The following is a 17307-nucleotide window of genomic DNA, read 5'->3' on the forward strand; positions in this document are numbered from 1 at the left end:
CCCATTGACTCGTTCGCGAACGGGAAAGTCACGATTCGTTCCCTCACTGATCCGGTCTCGCGATGATCTGGAAATACAAATCACTCTCAGTGACTCTTTCACTCACAGTTGCGTTCAGTTGGTGAACGGGAAATGCAATTCGCGACTCGTTCGTGACGTCATTTTCTTCTTCGTTTTGTTTTACGGCGAGGTGGCACCAGTTTCAATGCGCATTACCGACATCTACTGGTTGAAGTCCTATGAACTGAAAAAAGTGATAGGAAGTGATTCGTTCACTCATTTACTGAAAGAAAGAAAAAAATATATATATATATATATATATATATATATCGTTCTTTTGAACGAATCGTTCACTCACGAGCCAACACTACGCTCTATCACGACGTCCATCATCAAGCAAGCGAGGCATTCGGAAGAGGAAGACGCGCGCGGGCCGCCTGTTTGTGGAGCCGAGCGGTCGGGACGCCCGATCGAGAGACCAAGTCCGTCCAGCCGGCCGGCCGCCGCTATCGCTCAAGGAAACGTCTGGCTGGCCCGCTAATGACCGAGAGGCTCCGTCGGCCGGCCGGCGCTCGGACGTCTTCCTGCGATTGTCATCCCCATTTTTCAACATTTGCTTGAGCTCCTCCGCTCAGCCGCTCCGTCAACCAGTACACACTTGGAGAAAACACATTAGCAAAGTCAACAGTCGGGAGAAACGGGTGCAGCCGCCTCGGTCTTGAGTGACAACGAGTTCTTCAACCTTTGGGGTGTGGGGGACCCGTTTGTGGTTTTTTTTACAGTGCTGGCTGATTTGAGCAAGACAAAAGAATGCTAAATGTCCAATAATTGCTCATCCTCGAGCTATTTAGAAAAAAAAAAAGTGGATTATAATTAGTAGGGGTGTAAATCGCGAGTTTTGTAACGATACGATATCATATCGATACAAAGAACCACGATACGATATTTGCCGATATCTTAAAGCCTGCTGTGATTCATTCACGATACATCACGATATAGTGCTCTACGATCGATATAGAACAACAGTCGCGTCTAATGTCCGAGGTCAAAAACGGGCGATATAGATCGATGTTTACGCTTAGCATCGATGCCAACAAATCGTAGAGCATTATATCGATTCATCGATGTGTATCGATGAATCGTTACACCCCTAATTTCAAACTACTTTTAGGGTTTCTAAGAATAGGGTTTCTAACTAGGGTTTCAAAACTAGGGTTAGGGTTTCCGACCAGGGTTTCCAAGGAGTTTTGCCATTGCTAATTAGGGTTTCAAACTAGGGTTAGGGTTTCCGACTAGGGTTTTAAACCAAGGTTAGGGTTACAAACTAGGTTTTAAAGCGAGGCTTAAGGTTTCCAACGAGGCTTTCAAATTACTTTTAGGGTTTCTAAGATTAGGGTTTCTAACTAGGCTTTCAAAACTAGGGTTAGGGTTTTCGACTAGGGTTTCCAAAGTTAGGGTTAGGGTTAGGATTAGGGTTGGGGTTAGGGTTTCTAACTAGGCTTTCAAAACTAGGGTTAGGGTTAGACTTAGGGTTAGAGTTAGAGTTAGAGTTAGAGTTAGGGTTAGGGTTAGAGTTAGGGTTAGGGTTACTAACTAGGCTTTCAAAACTGGAGTTAGGGTTAGGGTTTCTAACTAGGCTTTCAAAACTCGGGTTAGGGTTTCCGACTAGGGTTTCCAAGGAGTTTTGCCATCGCTAATTAGGGTTTCAAACTAGGCTCAGGGTTTCCGACTAGGGTTTTAAACCAAGGTTAGGGTCTCAAACTAGGTTTTAAAGCTAGGGTTAGGGTTTCCAACGAGGGTTTCAAACTACTTTTAGGGTTTCTAAGATTGGGGTTTCTAACTAGGCTTTCAAAACTAGGGTTAGGGTTTTCGACTAGGGTTTCCAAAGTTAGGGTTAGGGTTAGGGTTGGGGTTAGGGTTTCTAACTAGGCTTTCAAAACTAGGGTTAGGGTTAGAGTTAGGGTTAGGGTTAGGGTTAGAGTTAGGGTTAGGGTTACTAACTAGGCTTTCAAAACTAGAGTTAGGGTTAGGGTTTCTAACTAGGCTTTCTAAGATTGGGGTTTCTAACTAGGCTTTCAAAACTAGGGTTAGGGTTTTCGACTAGGGTTTCCAAGGAGTTTTGCCATCGCTAATTAGGGTTTCAAACTAGGCTCAGGGTTTCCGACTAGGGTTTTAAACCAAGGTTAGGGTCTCAAACTAGGTTTTAAAGCTAGGGTTAGGGTTTCCAACGAGGGTTTCAAACTACTTTTAGGGTTTCTAAGATTGGGGTTTCTAACTAGGCTTTCAAAACTAGGGTTAGGGTTTTCGACTAGGGTTTCCAAAGTTAGGGTTAGGGTTAGGATTAGGGTTGGGGTTAGGGTTTCTAACTAGGCTTTCAAAACTAGGGTTAGGGTTAGACTTAGGGTTAGAGTTAGAGTTAGAGTTAGGGTTAGACTTAGGGTTAGAGTTAGAGTTAGAGTTAGAGTTAGGGTTAGGGTTAGGGTTAGGGTTAGGGTTAGGGTTACTAACTAGGCTTTCAAAACTGGAGTTAGGGTTAGGGTTTCTAACTAGGCTTTCAAAACTCGGGTTAGGGTTTCCGACTAGGGTTTCCAAGGAGTTTTGCCATCGCTAATTAGGGTTTCAAACTAGGCTCAGGGTTTCCGACTAGGGTTTTAAACCAAGGTTAGGGTCTCAAACTAGGTTTTAAAGCTAGGGTTAGGGTTTCCAACGAGGGTTTCAAACTACTTTTAGGGTTTCTAAGATTGGGGTTTCTAACTAGGCTTTCAAAACTAGGGTTAGGGTTTTCGACTAGGGTTTCCAAAGTTAGGGTTAGGGTTAGGGTTGGGGTTAGGGTTTCTAACTAGGCTTTCAAAACTAGGGTTAGGGTTAGAGTTAGGGTTAGGGTTAGGGTTAGAGTTAGGGTTAGGGTTACTAACTAGGCTTTCAAAACTAGAGTTAGGGTTAGGGTTTCTAACTAGGCTTTCTAAGATTGGGGTTTCTAACTAGGCTTTCAAAACTAGGGTTAGGGTTTTCGACTAGGGTTTCCAAAGTTAGGGTTAGGGTTAGGGTTAGGGTTAGGGTTAGGGTTAGGATTAGGGTTGGGGTTAGGGTTAGGGTTAGGGTTAGGGTTAGGGTTAGGGTTACTAACTAGGCTTTCAAAACTAGAGTTAGAGTTAGGGTTAGGGTTAGGGTTAGGGTTAGGGTTAGGATTAGGGTTAGGGTTTCTAACTAGGCTTTCAAAATTAGGGTTAAGGTTTCTGACTAGGGTTTCCAAGGAGTTTTGCCATCGCTAATTAGGGTTTCAAACTAGGCTCAGGGTTTCCGACTAGGGTTTTAAACCAAGGTTAGGGTTTCAAACTAGGTTTTAAAGCTAGGGTTAGGGTTTCCAACGAGGGTTTCAAACTACTTTTAGGGTTTCTAAGATTAGGGTTTCTAACTAGGCTTTCAAAACGAGGGTTAGGGTTTCCGACCAGGGTTTCCAAGGAGTTTTCCCATTGCTATTTAGGGTTTCAAACTAGGGTTAGGGTTTCCGACTAGGGTTTTAAACAAAGGTTAGGGTTACAAACTTGGTTTTAATGCTAGGGTTAGGGTTTCCAACGAGGGTTTCAAACTACTACTTTTATGGTTTCTAAGAGCAGGGTTTCCATCTAGGCTTTCAAAACTAGGGTTAGGGTTTCCGACCAGGGTTTCCAAGGAGTTTTGCCATCGCTAATTAAAGTTTCAAACAAGGGGTAGGGTTTCCGACTAGGGTTTTAAACCAAGCTTAGGGTTACAAACTAGGTTTTAAAGCTAAGGTTAGGGTTTCCAACGAGGGTTTCAAACTACTTTTAGGGTTTCTAAGATTAGGGTTTCTAACTAGGCTTTCAAAACGAGGGTTAGGGTTTCCGACCAGGGTTTCCAAGGAGTTTTGCCATTGCTATTTAGGGTTTCACACTAGGGTTAGGGTTTCCGACTAGGGTTTTAAACAAAGGTTAGGGTTACAAACTTGGTTTTAATGCTAGGGTTAGGGTTTCCAACGAGGGTTTCAAACTACTTTTATGGTTTCTAAGATCAGGGTTTCTAACTAGGCTTTCAAAACTAGGGTTAGGGTTTCCGACCAGGGTTTCCAAGGAGTTTTGCCATCGCTAATTAAAGTTTCAAACAAGGGGTAGGGTTTCCGACTAGGGTTTTAAACCAAGCTTAGGGTTACAAACTAGGTTTTAAAGCTAAGGTTAGGGTTTCCAACGAGGGTTTCAAACTACCTTTAGGGTTTCTAAGATTAGGGTTTCTAACTAGGCTTTCAAAACTAGGGTTAGGGTTTCCGACCAGGGTTTCCAAGGAGTTTTGCCATTGCTAATTAGGGTTTCAAGCCAGGGTTAGGGTTTCCGACTAGGGTTTTAAATCAAGGTTAGGGTTACAAACTAGGGGTGTAAATCGCGGGTTTTGTAACGATACGATATCATATCGATACAAAGAACCACGATACGATATTTGCCGATATCTTAAAGCCTGCTGTGATTCATTCACGATACATCACGATATAGTGCTCTACGATCGATATAGAACAATATCCTGATTTATAACAATTCATACGCAAAATCAACAAGGTACTGCAAACTCTTTATTTAGGAAATTACAAAGTGCTTCCAAACGAATGACTTGAAGCCCAAAGGGAAGCGAATTTCCTCGTCTTCTTGGACACTAGCCATAGCACCTGCCCAGGAGCCGCATAGTTGTCGGCTCCCCTTTCACGTGCCTGCTCTGCTCACAACACAACACGCCGCGCACTGCTCCCGGAAAGAGGAAGCAAGCAACAATGAACTGGATTTCAAAATAAAGTCGTGTCTAATGTCCGAGGTCAAAAACGGGCGATATAGATCGATGTTTACGTTTAGCATCGATGCCAACAAATCGTAGAGCATTATATCGATTAATCGATGTGTATCGATGAATCGTTACACCCCTAATAATTAGACAATCTGTGACGGGAGGCAGACAATGTGTCCTTCAAACTTTGTGTGTGGCAATCTCTCTGATTCGGAAATGCGGATGAGCCATCCATCCATCCATCCATCCATCCATCCATCCATCCATCCATCCATCCATCCATCCATCCATCCATCCATCCATCCATCCAACCATCCATCCATCGTCCCCTAAGCGCACTGAACGGGGAGCTTTGAGCGAACTTGAGGATGCACAGTGGCGCTTCTAAAAATAGACGGCGAGTTCTTTTGTCCTGCGTGCGAGTTTCCAACACGGCGGTGGCGCAGATGAGTCATCACAACAATGAGTCACGTGACCTGCGAGCCCACTTGGAGTGGCAGTCAACTGGCACAAAATAACGTTTGCTGGATGGACGATTGCGTAACGACAAGAGCCGTCCGTCCGCCCACGGATGACGTCTTGAACGCGGCCTTCGTCGGGGAGAGCCCCGATGACGTCACCGTTGGCTGGACTTCAGTTCTCGAGAAGCAAGCGCATCGTCGTCACTGTCGGGTGAAAATGTCCAAATTTGATGAACATGGCCTCATTCTTTTTTATTTAAATAAAGAATAATAATAAATGAACGACAGCAATATATTGAGTCATGCAGAAGGATTTTTTTCTAAAGGTCATTTAAAAATCTTTCATCCAAATATTTCATTTTTGGCCACTGATGTTTGCTGTGTATATTCAACGGAAAGATTGAAAGGATAACTTGTCTTAACATGACTCCTTCAGTCAAATATTTGAAGCTTCTTAATGCATCACTCCTCCCTATCTGGAGCCACAACAACAACAACAACAACAACAGAAATCCAACAAAGCAAAACAATTAAATGCAGATGATGCTCATCTGGAGATGGGCCTTCATCAGATTACACTTGAAAGAGACGAAAAAAAGAAACGGCTTGGTTCTGGCCTCTCGCACAGAACAACAACAACGCCGGGACGAATGTCATGAACACGATGTCGATGCGTGGCGCTCTGGTGTTTTCAAATGTGGGCCGTGATGAAAACGGAGATTGTTTATTGCAATCTGTTTCCCGTTAATAAACGATAAGATTGGCAGCAGCCCAAGCTCTGAATCCCCTCGAGGAGACGACGTGGCGCAGTTGCTCCGGAGACCCGAGATTGCCGGCGAAATGATATTCATTAGACTCATGTCATTTCTTCCCTCTCTTAAAACTAGGGTAAGGGTTTCAAAAGCCCCTACCTTCATTTGAAACCCTGACCCTATTTAAAGCCCTAGTTTGAACCCCTAATACTAGTTTGAAGCCCTAGTTTGAAACCCTTTGCATGTTGTTATGTTGATGTTGTCGATAAAGCAGTGGCTGATGACAACACTTCCAAAGGATGGAGTCCATGGAGGAAGGAAGTCACCGACTGTCTCCCATCCGAGGTCATGGAGATTCCTGTGCCTTCAACAATCCAATTACCAAATCAAATTAGAAAAGCTCCTACTTGATTATGCTGTCAATGTCTCCGTATCACCGATGACTTGAATGCCGTCAAGTCAAAGGATGAGACAGTCAAGTAGCCGGGAAGGAAAAGTGCAGGAAACATTTGGCACGAGACACTTTCTAAAAATATTCAAGAAAAATAAATAGAAATAAAATGACAAATATTTTTGCAAGTGTAGACTGTCATCTTTTTTTTAATGAAGGTGCAATGTTACAAAAAACAAAACATCCAAACTATACACTTGGCCGTGCATGTAAGACACACGGTGGAAGCTCAGCTAAGCCCCTCGGATCTGATAGCGGATGACATTTTTAGCAGATCATTTGTCACCCGGTTCTGCAACGGAAAGGGTCCATGGAAGAACTACACACCCAAATGAATCCCAGATGCAAGCACTCAAGCGAACGTACTACGGACGTCGGGAGAACAGGGGGGGGGGGGGGTGGGGCGAGAGAGAAAATGGCACAATTTGACTGGCTGGTGAACTTGAGGCTTGCAGAACAGCTGATGACCTCCCTCCCTCCCTCCTCTCCTCGCATATGTTTGCTGAACCTTTTTGTCACGCCGCTTCCTGTCAAGCCTTTGGCTGGAGGAGGAACACGTTCCACGCTGCACAATACCAAGAACAAAAGGGCACGGCAGCGGATCCGGGAAGGCTTTGGATTTGTTTACAAGACAAGATGTATTAATATCACGCGGCGGAATGATTTGAACCATTCCTGGCTATTTTTTGCGTACAGATTAAACAATACCACGTCGGATGTATGAATCATTGGGGGAGCGCAAAGAATAAAAGCACCACTGGCCGCAAATCTGTGAGGGGTCACTTCTATTTAAAGGAAAACGATGATATTGCTACCGTGTGTTGATTTTCATCCGTCGCACTCCGTGACAAGTTAAATGAAAGTTTCGTGCCCATATTCCTAAATGGCTGGAGGCTGACTATTGATCCCTGAGGTACTTTTGCGTGTAAAACTGTGTGGAATCTGGGGAATATTGTTTGAACAACCTTGTGCTCAGTGAGCAAAGTGTTGCATCAACAGAGCTTGGGCGGAGGAGAAAGATCTCAACAATATTGCTTTTTTTTTCTCATCGTCAACAAAAGCAGCTGCCACATGTGTTATCCAGCGACCCGGAGTGAGGAACGGGAAGGAAGTGGCGTTGTTATGATACGGCCGGGAGATCTTGGGGAAAGGTTACAAGTGGGTCAGAGATGACAGGGACGCCATTTTGCAAAATGTGCTCAGGACGCCTTTTGGAGCGCAACGTGGCCGTTCACACTCTCCCGACCGAGACTGGTGGCCAGATGAAGGCGGGGCACACCACCACACTTGAAAGGAAACTTAATAATGCATACTCAACCTCATTCTGCCCAACTGCATTTCCAATACACGTCCGTCTGGGTACCGGGAGTGGAAGCGGACCCAAAGCCCAATTCTTGCGTGGCAATAAAGTATCTATCTATCTGGCGTGTCAATAAAGTATCTCTCTCTCGCTCTCTCTCTGTCTTTCTCTCTCGCTATCTATCTGTCTCTCTCGGCTGTGCTTGCAACGCCATGGCAGCAGAAGGATCGCTTTGGCTGCGCATGGAAGCAAAGGCTGAGTGGGCCGGTCAAGAGGCGGACATGCTTTACGAGCGCCGAGCGTTGGCCAACAGCGTTACGTAAGAAGCGAGCGGCATTTGCGCACCAGGTGTTGATGATGAAAACAGACAGGAGACGAGCAACGGGCTTGGAAAAACACAAGGCACGTTGCGCTTCGGCCCCAGGGAAGAAAATGTTGAGGGGGCAGGGGGAAATGTAAATAAAACACGCGCTGGCTGCTTTTCGTTTGGTTTGCCTTTTATCATCTCTCACTTTCTTCCCCTTTGACTCGGTTTGGACTGAATGGATGAAATTTGCATTGCATTCAAGTTCCTCGCCGGTCACGACTGCATTACAGAGCGCTAAGGATAGCCCCCGGCCCCCCTCGTCTTCCTGACCTCGCCGCGACCGAGATGATTTGCCTCAATTAAGCTGACGTTTCAACATTTGCCCCAGTCTCCCGTCACATCGAATCCTGCGGCCGCTTCCCAATTAGCGGTCGGGCCGTTTGATACGCAGACCGCCGATCCGGGCGCTTTCCATCAGCGATTTCACCTTCAAGCCCACACGGCAGTCCAAGCCCGAGCCTTATCTGTCGGCATACAGGTGGCAAAGCGCAAACATGGCGACTCAAACACATTCATCCGGCGTGCTTCCTATTATTTGCACAGCTGAGGCCTGGGTCACCTTGCCTGTGAGGCCAGAGACCTCGCCAGCTGATCCGCATGGTAGCCATTCGTCTGATTGGGCCGGTACACATTTCTGCAGCTCTGAAAAAAAAAAAAAAATGAATACACCTTTTGTTATCATGTCTGAATGCATCTGATTGGGTTATTACACATTACTGTGGCTGTAAAAAAAAAAGAAAATGCCCGTCACTTGATTTGTGAAAACAAGTTGATGTGGAGCTCAGTCTCCCTCAACTAAACAAAAAAGCAAAGTTGCGAGTCAGAAGGCTTTCTTTCCATTGAACGTGACATAGACGAGACGGGAACGGACAGCTGCTCCGCATTTGAAAAGGCACGCGACGGACGACATTCCATCCCGGCTTCCTGAGCGACGTTTGTCTTGTGTATGCACGAGCGGACGTCGTTGTCAAGCGACTCGTCTGGGGTTTTGCGCGGCAATCTGACTTGATGACATTTGACCCATTTCTCGCGTTTGCCAGAGAAAAGCTGTCATCAAATTTAGAAATGTCTTTTGGATTCAAACATGCAACAAGAGACAAGTTACTTCATTCACCTTTTGCAAGGGCTTTGCACAGACCAAAATGGCCGACTAATTCCCAGCCTCTGGAGACAAAGAAGGCGTTTGCAAAATGTGTGCAGCGGGGCCACTCGCTACACAACGAGGAGGCCAATGTGGGAAACCCGGCCGATGTCACTTGAGGAGCAACGGAATCACTCGGGCTATCTTTCGCCAAGCGTCTTTAAGCGCAAGCTATTTTGGAACTCATTCACGCCGAGCCATTCTATTTCCAGCGGTGGCGAGCGCGCGTGCGTGTGTGTGTGTGTGCGTGCGTGTGTGTGTACAGCACGGTTGATCGCTCGCCTGCAGCTCACCGAGCAGAGCAAGTTAGCGGGGCCGGAATGTGGATTTTTCCTCTGTCTTCATTCAAAGTTGCAAACGATCGCAAAGACGTTCGCCAGACATTCGGCTACAGTTTTAAGCGTTTCAACAGTTTTTTTTTTTGTAACATGTTGTTCACAATTCTGTTGCAAAAAAACAACAACAAAAAACGTTAGTAACTATGAGTCTAACTCGGAGCTGGGCAATTCCGGCATATTACTTACGTTCCACTAGCAGGAGAAGGAAGCCAGAGAAGCCGAAGTAAAAGCCGTCACGGTTCGAGCAAGAACATGCGAACGTCACTGTGGAGGGCCTGAGCCAGGATTCAAACCCAGACCCTGTCGGCCAGACATGCAGACCATCCACCCAACAGCCCTGCCCTTGCATGTTTTTCCATCCCTTCATACATGACACTAGTATGTTTTGACGTGCGTGTGCCATGTAAACACCTTCCGGAAATAAAGTTTATGCAAGTCTGCCCTCTAGCGGAAATTCTCGAGCCATGCAACACGCAGTCGCTCATTGAAATCCACAGGGAGGAAATAATCCAAGCTCCCTCGGTGCAGCGCTCTAAAATGCAGAACAATTAACGTGAAAAGAGAGCGCTTCATTTGCACAAACTTCATTTATTAACTTGAAAAAATGTGGATAGAAAGTCAGTCAGAAATAAAAACACACAGAAATGAAACGTGCATTTATTGCCGGGCCGACGCACGCACATCAAGGCAAACAAAGGTGGAGCTCACAAGCGACTCGTGCAACAAAGCTTTGAAAGGGAATTTAGTGGCAGGCGAGAGTTCATGCGCTAGCAACGAGAGGGCAGACCGGCTCAAATGCTCAAGATCTTGCTAAAATGCAGATTGAAGAAGAAACGGAGGATGGTGCAGAGAGCCACATCCATTTCACTGCGGCGCCGTCTGTTTTTCGCCGGCCGCCCTTTTGACAAAGGTGCCCTTGCGTTCCAGAGCGACAGCTCTCCGGCCGGGCGTCTGGTTCATCTCGATCATATCCACGCCGGAATCCAAGCTGGTTTCTTGACTCCCCGCAGTTGCTCTTCTCCGCTGTTGCTCCTCCACGGCGTAACGGATCTCGGCCGCCGGTTTGCCCTCCAGACTCACAAACCAGGCCCGCGGCGGCTGCCACGACGGCGCTTTGGAAAGCTCGCCGGCGGCCTCCATCGAGCGTCTGCTGCTCCTCAGTCGACTTAAGGTTTCCGGAACCGACGCCGATTCCAGGAGACCGCGCTGGCCTCTGCTTGTCGGTAGCAAAGTATTTTGCGCGTGTCCTTCTGGATCTCCTTCCTGGTTCCGAGTGGAGCCTTGTGACGCATTTGGGCTGGAGCTCTCTCCGCCGGCTTCCATGGCCTCAGTCCAGCGGGGCCGCTGCGGTTGGTCTTCGGCTTGGAAAAACGCCGACGCGTGCAAAATGGCCACGGGCTGGCTGTAGAACAACAGAGCGTCCGTCAGAGATTCCGGAACTCGTATCGGCTCCGTCGCGTCGCTGGAAGGGATCTCGGGTTGGGCCGCTGCGGTGCAAACGTCGCCGTCGTGGACGGCTACGGCGACATCGCGCCGCTCCTCCCTTCTTGCGTGCTTCAGGCCACGCTGAGATGGAGCAGATCCTTCAATGTCCTCATCGCTGCCGGTGGCCGTGGCTCGGTCCTTTTTCGGCGGTGCGTGCGTCACCTTCGTTTTCCTCGCGGAGCTTGGACAGAACAGCGAGAAGACTTTGAACTGAAGCTCTTCACACAAAGAGCGAGAGCCATCCGATGGCTTACCTCTGACAATACAACAAGGCAGCAAGAAGACAGGCGACAAGACAGAGCATTCCTCCAAGGGCCAGCGCCACAAAAGACCAATGGCGGGCAAAGAAGTCACCCAGGATGTCAGCTCCAAAGACATCTGAAGAGCAAAGATTGAAGATGGCTTGGCTTGAATTTGAGGGCAGCGCTTACTGACCTCCACGCGTCGGCACCGGCGCCGCCATCCAGTAACCCAGATGCGGAGCGCTGAACGTCCATCTGAGTTTTCCACCTTCCGACACCACCGTGCCTAATCCCCGTCTCATCCAGCCGCCTAAATGACAAAGGAAGGAGGTGGTGAGCAAGTTGGATGACATGAAGCGAGCCAGCGACCCACCGGTGGTGCGGTTGTAGAACCACGCCGGAAGAGCGTTTGAAGACCGCAGTCCGCAGTTGTCGGGGAGCGTCAGGCTGATCTTCACGGGGCCGCCCGTATGCAGCTCCGTGTCCCCGCGGAAGAGCCGCACGCTAACGGCCGCCGCCGGTTTCAACTCTGTGCTGATGTATCCTTGGTAAGAGAAAAATATTTGTTCAAAAATGCATTTTTGTCATCATCGGCAAGTGTCCAAACCTGCTGTGCCGCTCATGACGCCCAAGGTGCGGAGAAAGCCTCCTCCCGCTGAAGGTGGCTCGGGGACGGTCAAGTAGGCTTTCAAAGCGGCCACGTCGCTGCCCTCGCTCAGGTTCAGCAGGCTCTTGGGGAACTGGACAATGGGCCGCCACGAAGCATCTACGGCGCAATCCACCATTCGGTTGGCTGCTTTTGGTCTCAAAACGCTGACGGCTTCCGAACGCTGCCTTACCCGAAGCTTTGTCGGTGATCAGGAAGGAGTCTTCAAAAAGCCACACGTTCCCTTGCGTCAGGCGACGTAGGGGCACGGTCACCGAAGAGAAGACTGGAACGCAAAGAAGCGACTTTGAAGCCGGCCGGAAAAACCCGACTTGAGCGTTGGTACGGATCTTACTTGGCCTCCGGACAGTCTGGCAGGGAAGCAACGCGCAAACGTAGCCGTCCTTGCACGCCCGCACTGTGACGGGCGAGCCGCTTTGAAAAGGCACTTGGAGCAAAACGCCGCCGTCCTCCCCCGTGAGAACCGTTTTGATCCTGGTGTAGTTGACGTGAAGATCCACCTCCGCCCGCGCCAGGTACTGACGAGTCAGCATGTCGGTGACCTGCACCTTCAGGGTGAAGGTCCAACCTGCCGGTCATACGGGGCAATTAGCAAACGTAAATTCTCTGCTGTGTTCTTCTCGGCCCACTCGGAGAATATTGATAATGTGCCGCCTTATGCGCAAATCCAATTAGCCGCTACCACGCTGCGGAGACAATTGCTGGTTCGTGGCCACGACAACAAGAATTGGCTGAGCATCCCAGTTGAATTCACAATGAAGGAAATCCTCCACAGTCGCTGCGCTGTTAAAATCGATCACAGAGCCATACATTGATTCAAACGCACAAAATCAAAGTCTCCTCTAATGCTGTTGATTTTATTTATTTAATGCGTGAGTCTCGATTTGAGTATTTCTTGCCCCCCCCAAATGTTACTGTCACATCACACGCTGGTGTGTTTTTTTCCGCTAATGCCGCCCCCGGTAACGCGGCCCAGGCTTAGTTGATAGGAACGGACACGCCACTCGTTCACTCGCTTTACGTAAGAGTCCAGCAGCAAGTGCCAAAGGCAGATCACGAAATGATCGCGCAGCGCGGCTCTTCATCGCGCCTCACTCCCGCTCGTGTCAAACAAGCACCGACACTGTTCAACCTCCGCAGAAAAAGCAGCACGAATAGGCAAGATGACGAGGATTGCTGCTTGTGAGTCTTCTTCCATAAACACGAGGCTCTTAAAGTGGGGTGGGGGGGGGGGCTCACTAAATGTGGAGGTGTCTCGTGCCAGATTACAATAATCTCCCCCATTTGGCCAAGCGGCCGGCAAAGAGGTTTATGATGACGATTGAAACGAAATGAAGCCAGTGATGTGGATGAGACACGGATCGTCATGTTGTGGAGCGTCAACACGCACGTACATCATCTGAAAGACAATCATTCAAGAAGATACAGCCACCTCACCCCACTGTTAACCCACGAAACACAATCATGAGTGCTCGGTTCTGCGCGACCACCAGACAGGAACAGATGGTCCTCCAGCGACTTAGCTATTGGGGGGGGGGGGGCAATCCCACACACAGCCCTCGCCCACTTGTGCTGATCTAAAACATGGGCAGTTTTGTTTGTGTCAGAATTAGGTCATGCATTCCACGGAAAGAGGAAAACGCACGCTAAAGACAAATCTGGATCAAGCGTAGGTGCAGCGGCTGCACAATGCTGCTTGGCCGCCAGGCGGCAGTATAATACAGTCATGTGGACAATTGAAAGAGTTTCATTCAACTCCCACAGATGACTCGGTAAGATTCTGTAATAACATTAGTCATGTGTTTTTGTTTCTCTGCAGGAGAAAAAGCCTGTTTTGTTATATTGTCTGTCTACACATGTTGCGCCACCCTTTAAAGTCCCGCTGCTAACTGTTGGCATGTAAACCAAAATGAAAAGAGCCGCTAACTAAGCACAGCTTCCTTTTGTACAATTCCCAAAGAAATTCCGGTGAGAAACGGCTGAGAGCCAGGGGAGGATGGCAAGCAAGGGGCAAAGGCAAGGCACTTGGTCCGCTTCCAAGTGCGGCTGGCTGGCTGGCTGGCTGGCTGGCTGCGTGTGGGACAGACGGGCTCATGTGACGCTCGCAGCAGCCAGCGCCACCGCCACCGCCACCGCCACCGCCAGCGCCAGCGCCAGCGCCAGCGCCAGCGCCAGCGCCAGCGCCAGCGCCAGCGCCAGCGCCAGCGCCAGCGCCAGCGCCAGCGCCAGCGCCAGCGCCAGCGCCAGCGCCAGCGCCAGCGCCAGCGCCAGCGCCAGCGCCAGCGCCAGCGCCAGCGCCAGCGCGCTCCTCCCTCACGCAATGAATTAGTCATGAGTGCAACAAATACATGTCGGTGGACATTATCCGTCGACGTGAGTTTGGGCTCGAGCGTACAATACGAACCATCCGAAGGCTCGGCGACTGTCTGCGGAGCAAAGTTGCCCTCGTCTTCATCCTCATCTGCATGCAGAGGAGGGAAAGAGGCGCTCGTCCCGGTTCCGCTGCGGGGGAACTCGCCCGACGCTTCGCTCTTGCATAAAATCAGAACAGAGAGCAAAAATGACACCTGCATGTTTTGCAGAAAAACAAGGAGGGGAGGAAAGAAAAGCTCGGTTGCAAAAGCCAAAAGTATCACGCAAGAGTCATCAATAACTTGTTCGAGGGGCATCCATCTTCTTTGCTGTCAGCGTCGTTGGGGGCGGTAGAGAGAGAGAGAGAGAGAGAAAAAAAGGGGGGGGGGGACTCCGCCTCCTCGAAGCTGCGTGAGGACGCCTGTATTTGTCACTTTAAATCTATTTTGATACAGTTCCAGTATTATAGCATCGTTTTGTTTATGTCCCTTGCTATGTGTTTTTTTTAGGTCACGCTTTAGTCTCGTCATATTGTTATGTAAGCAAGATAAAATTGCATCCTCGAACATGAACGTCGGTCAGTAACAGAACAAGAACCCGAGTGGACCGACGATCGCCTAACAAATCCTCAACTCAAAACAAAGTACTTGGTGTCACCGCTAGAGGGCGACAAAGACAGCCACATGTTTTCGTGCCCGATTGTTGTCATTTGAGGCGTGTGTGGTGTATATTTGCAGCTTTGATGACAGTTGTTCCTACAGACCTCACGTTTTCTCTTGTTTTTTCATGGCACAAGACTGACAAAGTGACACTTTGCTACAAAGTCAAGTGTGCAGCTGTCAAGTAAAAAAATGGTCTCCGAGGACTAACTCAACACAGCTCCGCACCACAGGCAACAAAAGTCAGTACCAGCATTCCTTGAAAGAGGTCATCAAATATTTACAAAAAGCCGAGGTGGTCTTCTGACGATTGTGAGATCCTGTCTTGTATGTTTGCTCCTCATGGCGTGCGAGCTCTGAATGTAAAAAATTGCCTTTTGGCACCTTTGGCATTGCAACACAGCATTGGTCAAAGAAAAACAGGACGATAGCATGTGAAAAACAGCATTGCACAAATAGAATTGCGAGAAAACCTTTTCGATTTCTGTCACTTTTCTGGAGTGACGAATTATTTCTATTTTTAATGGTAAAACGGCAGCTGCATTAAAATGTCTGATGAGTGTGCAAGGTCGAAGCGACATCGTTAATGAAGAGAAAAACAAAAAGGGTGATTGCCTGTTGCAGCTGCGTTCCTCTTCAAAATAGCCGAGCTGGACCACCGGCAGCGGTGCTGACGTCAAAGAGCGAGCAAGACCTTGATTGACGGCCATGTAGAGACAGACGGAAGGAAGGAAGGAAGGAAGGAAGGAAGGAAGGAAGGAAGGAAGGAAGGAAGGAAGGACGGGTGCGCCACGCGCTACTCGCGTTGCCCATTCGCGTTTTGTAAATAAAAAGGCCAGCCAAGCATTCGGGTCAGCTGGAGAGCATCCAATTGTTGTTCCATGAGCAAATAAGTGGCTGGGTGCACTTGCGGGCCTTCGATCGATGCGGGTCCGTCCGTCCGCCCGTCTCTCCAGGGCCGCCATCATCTTGCACTTTTTGGGCCGGAGCCTTGGATGTGAAATAAAAAGTGCAAATGTGCTCGTTTGATGTCGCGCCGAGATGCTTTTGTCAAATTGAATCGCGCAACCCGAGGATAAACTTTAGTGCTCTTCTCAAGGACGGCGTTGCGATTCATGAGAGCGCTACAAAATCCTGATGGCTTTTATTTTATTTCCCTCACCAGATAAATAAAATATCTATGGAGCGTGAGCCGCCGCGCTTGCATATGTCCCCGTTTGGAAAATCAATTGACTAAATATTGCTCTGAGGTCGTGTGACTGAAAATCAGATTGGCTACGCTTCACTGCCTGTCACTGTCTGACCTGGATTTTGTTTTCAGTCTATTGATTTGGAGAGGAACGTCCTCCAAAATGCAGAATTATTGAAATAACAAAGGAATGAGCTCAGGCCACTGACTTGGTCTCTGACGAAGGTTCCGTGCTTGGACTTTGTCTTTTCCCGTTGTCCTGTTTTTCCATCTCCCCGCAAACATCTTGATTTCCATTTCCGTCTGTCCCTTGATTGTGGAAAGCGCACATCTCCCTTCTCTTGACTTTTGTTGTCTTCCTTCACAGAGAAAAGAATGATGATGTCAAAGGTCTTTGTATCAATGCACTCACCTTTTCATCCATCGAGCAATTACTGACTCGTTGAAAATTGTTGTGGCAAAAGCCCTTTTCAGCCGAAAAAAAGCATTGTTCTTGAAAGGATGCTTTATTGACAAACACCGTCCACTCAAATGCAAATAACAAACGGGACAATTGGACCAAATGAACAGAGCCCTTGGAGCGGCATCACAGAAAGAAATGCGCAAGTGAAGCCATCCCATTTTGTTGTGACCCAAAAGACAAAGTTGGTTGGCGCAGGCAGGCACTTGGCAACAGTCCATTGCCATCAAATGGAACCGTAATTCGAAATGTTTTTAGTAGCACTGCAGAACCCAAACTGATATTGTGCTTAAATCGTCACCACTGCAACAAGCATCCATCCATCCATCGTGTCCCCAAAATGCCAAGACCCATTTTTTTTTTCCATTCTAATGCAATGTTTACATCACAATTACATTGGCTAAAACGTCAAAACAGCATCGAGAGTCACAATGCACAAACGGCGGACAAACGGAAGAAGCAGAGGAACGATACAATGCCAACCGAGCCCAGCCCAAAGCCCGGTGAGGCCGCCGCCGCCGCCGCCGCCGCCGCGCAGACAACACGTGCTCATCAAAGCTAAAGCTACGCTGGGGGCTTGGAAAATAACTCTGCACATAAAAACCATGCGCATTTAATGGAGTCTGACAATAATGCTAGTTAAGTGGCCATTTGTGTG

At 48.3% G+C, this 17307-nt stretch overlaps 1 protein-coding gene across 1 annotated transcript; it reads right to left on the minus strand.

Annotated features, from left to right (window-relative positions):
• Positions 1–10237: 10237 nt before the first annotated feature.
• Positions 10238–15520, minus strand: LOC119115140 (protein FAM171B-like). Its single transcript, XM_037239387.1, has 8 exons — positions 14394–15520; positions 12324–12557; positions 12162–12254; positions 11930–12088; positions 11696–11866; positions 11516–11632; positions 11335–11458; positions 10238–11261 (listed from the first exon to the last, which is right to left on the minus strand). The coding sequence occupies exons 1-8, from the start codon at positions 14656–14658 to the stop codon at positions 10460–10462; spliced, it is 1965 nt and encodes a 654-aa protein (XP_037095282.1). The 5' UTR covers positions 14659–15520; the 3' UTR covers positions 10238–10459.
• Positions 15521–17307: the final 1787 nt, after the last annotated feature.

The sequence above is a fragment of the Syngnathus acus genome, chromosome 21 (genome assembly GCF_901709675.1).
Source record: "Syngnathus acus chromosome 21, fSynAcu1.2, whole genome shotgun sequence".
Taxonomy (NCBI): domain Eukaryota; kingdom Metazoa; phylum Chordata; class Actinopteri; order Syngnathiformes; family Syngnathidae; genus Syngnathus; species Syngnathus acus.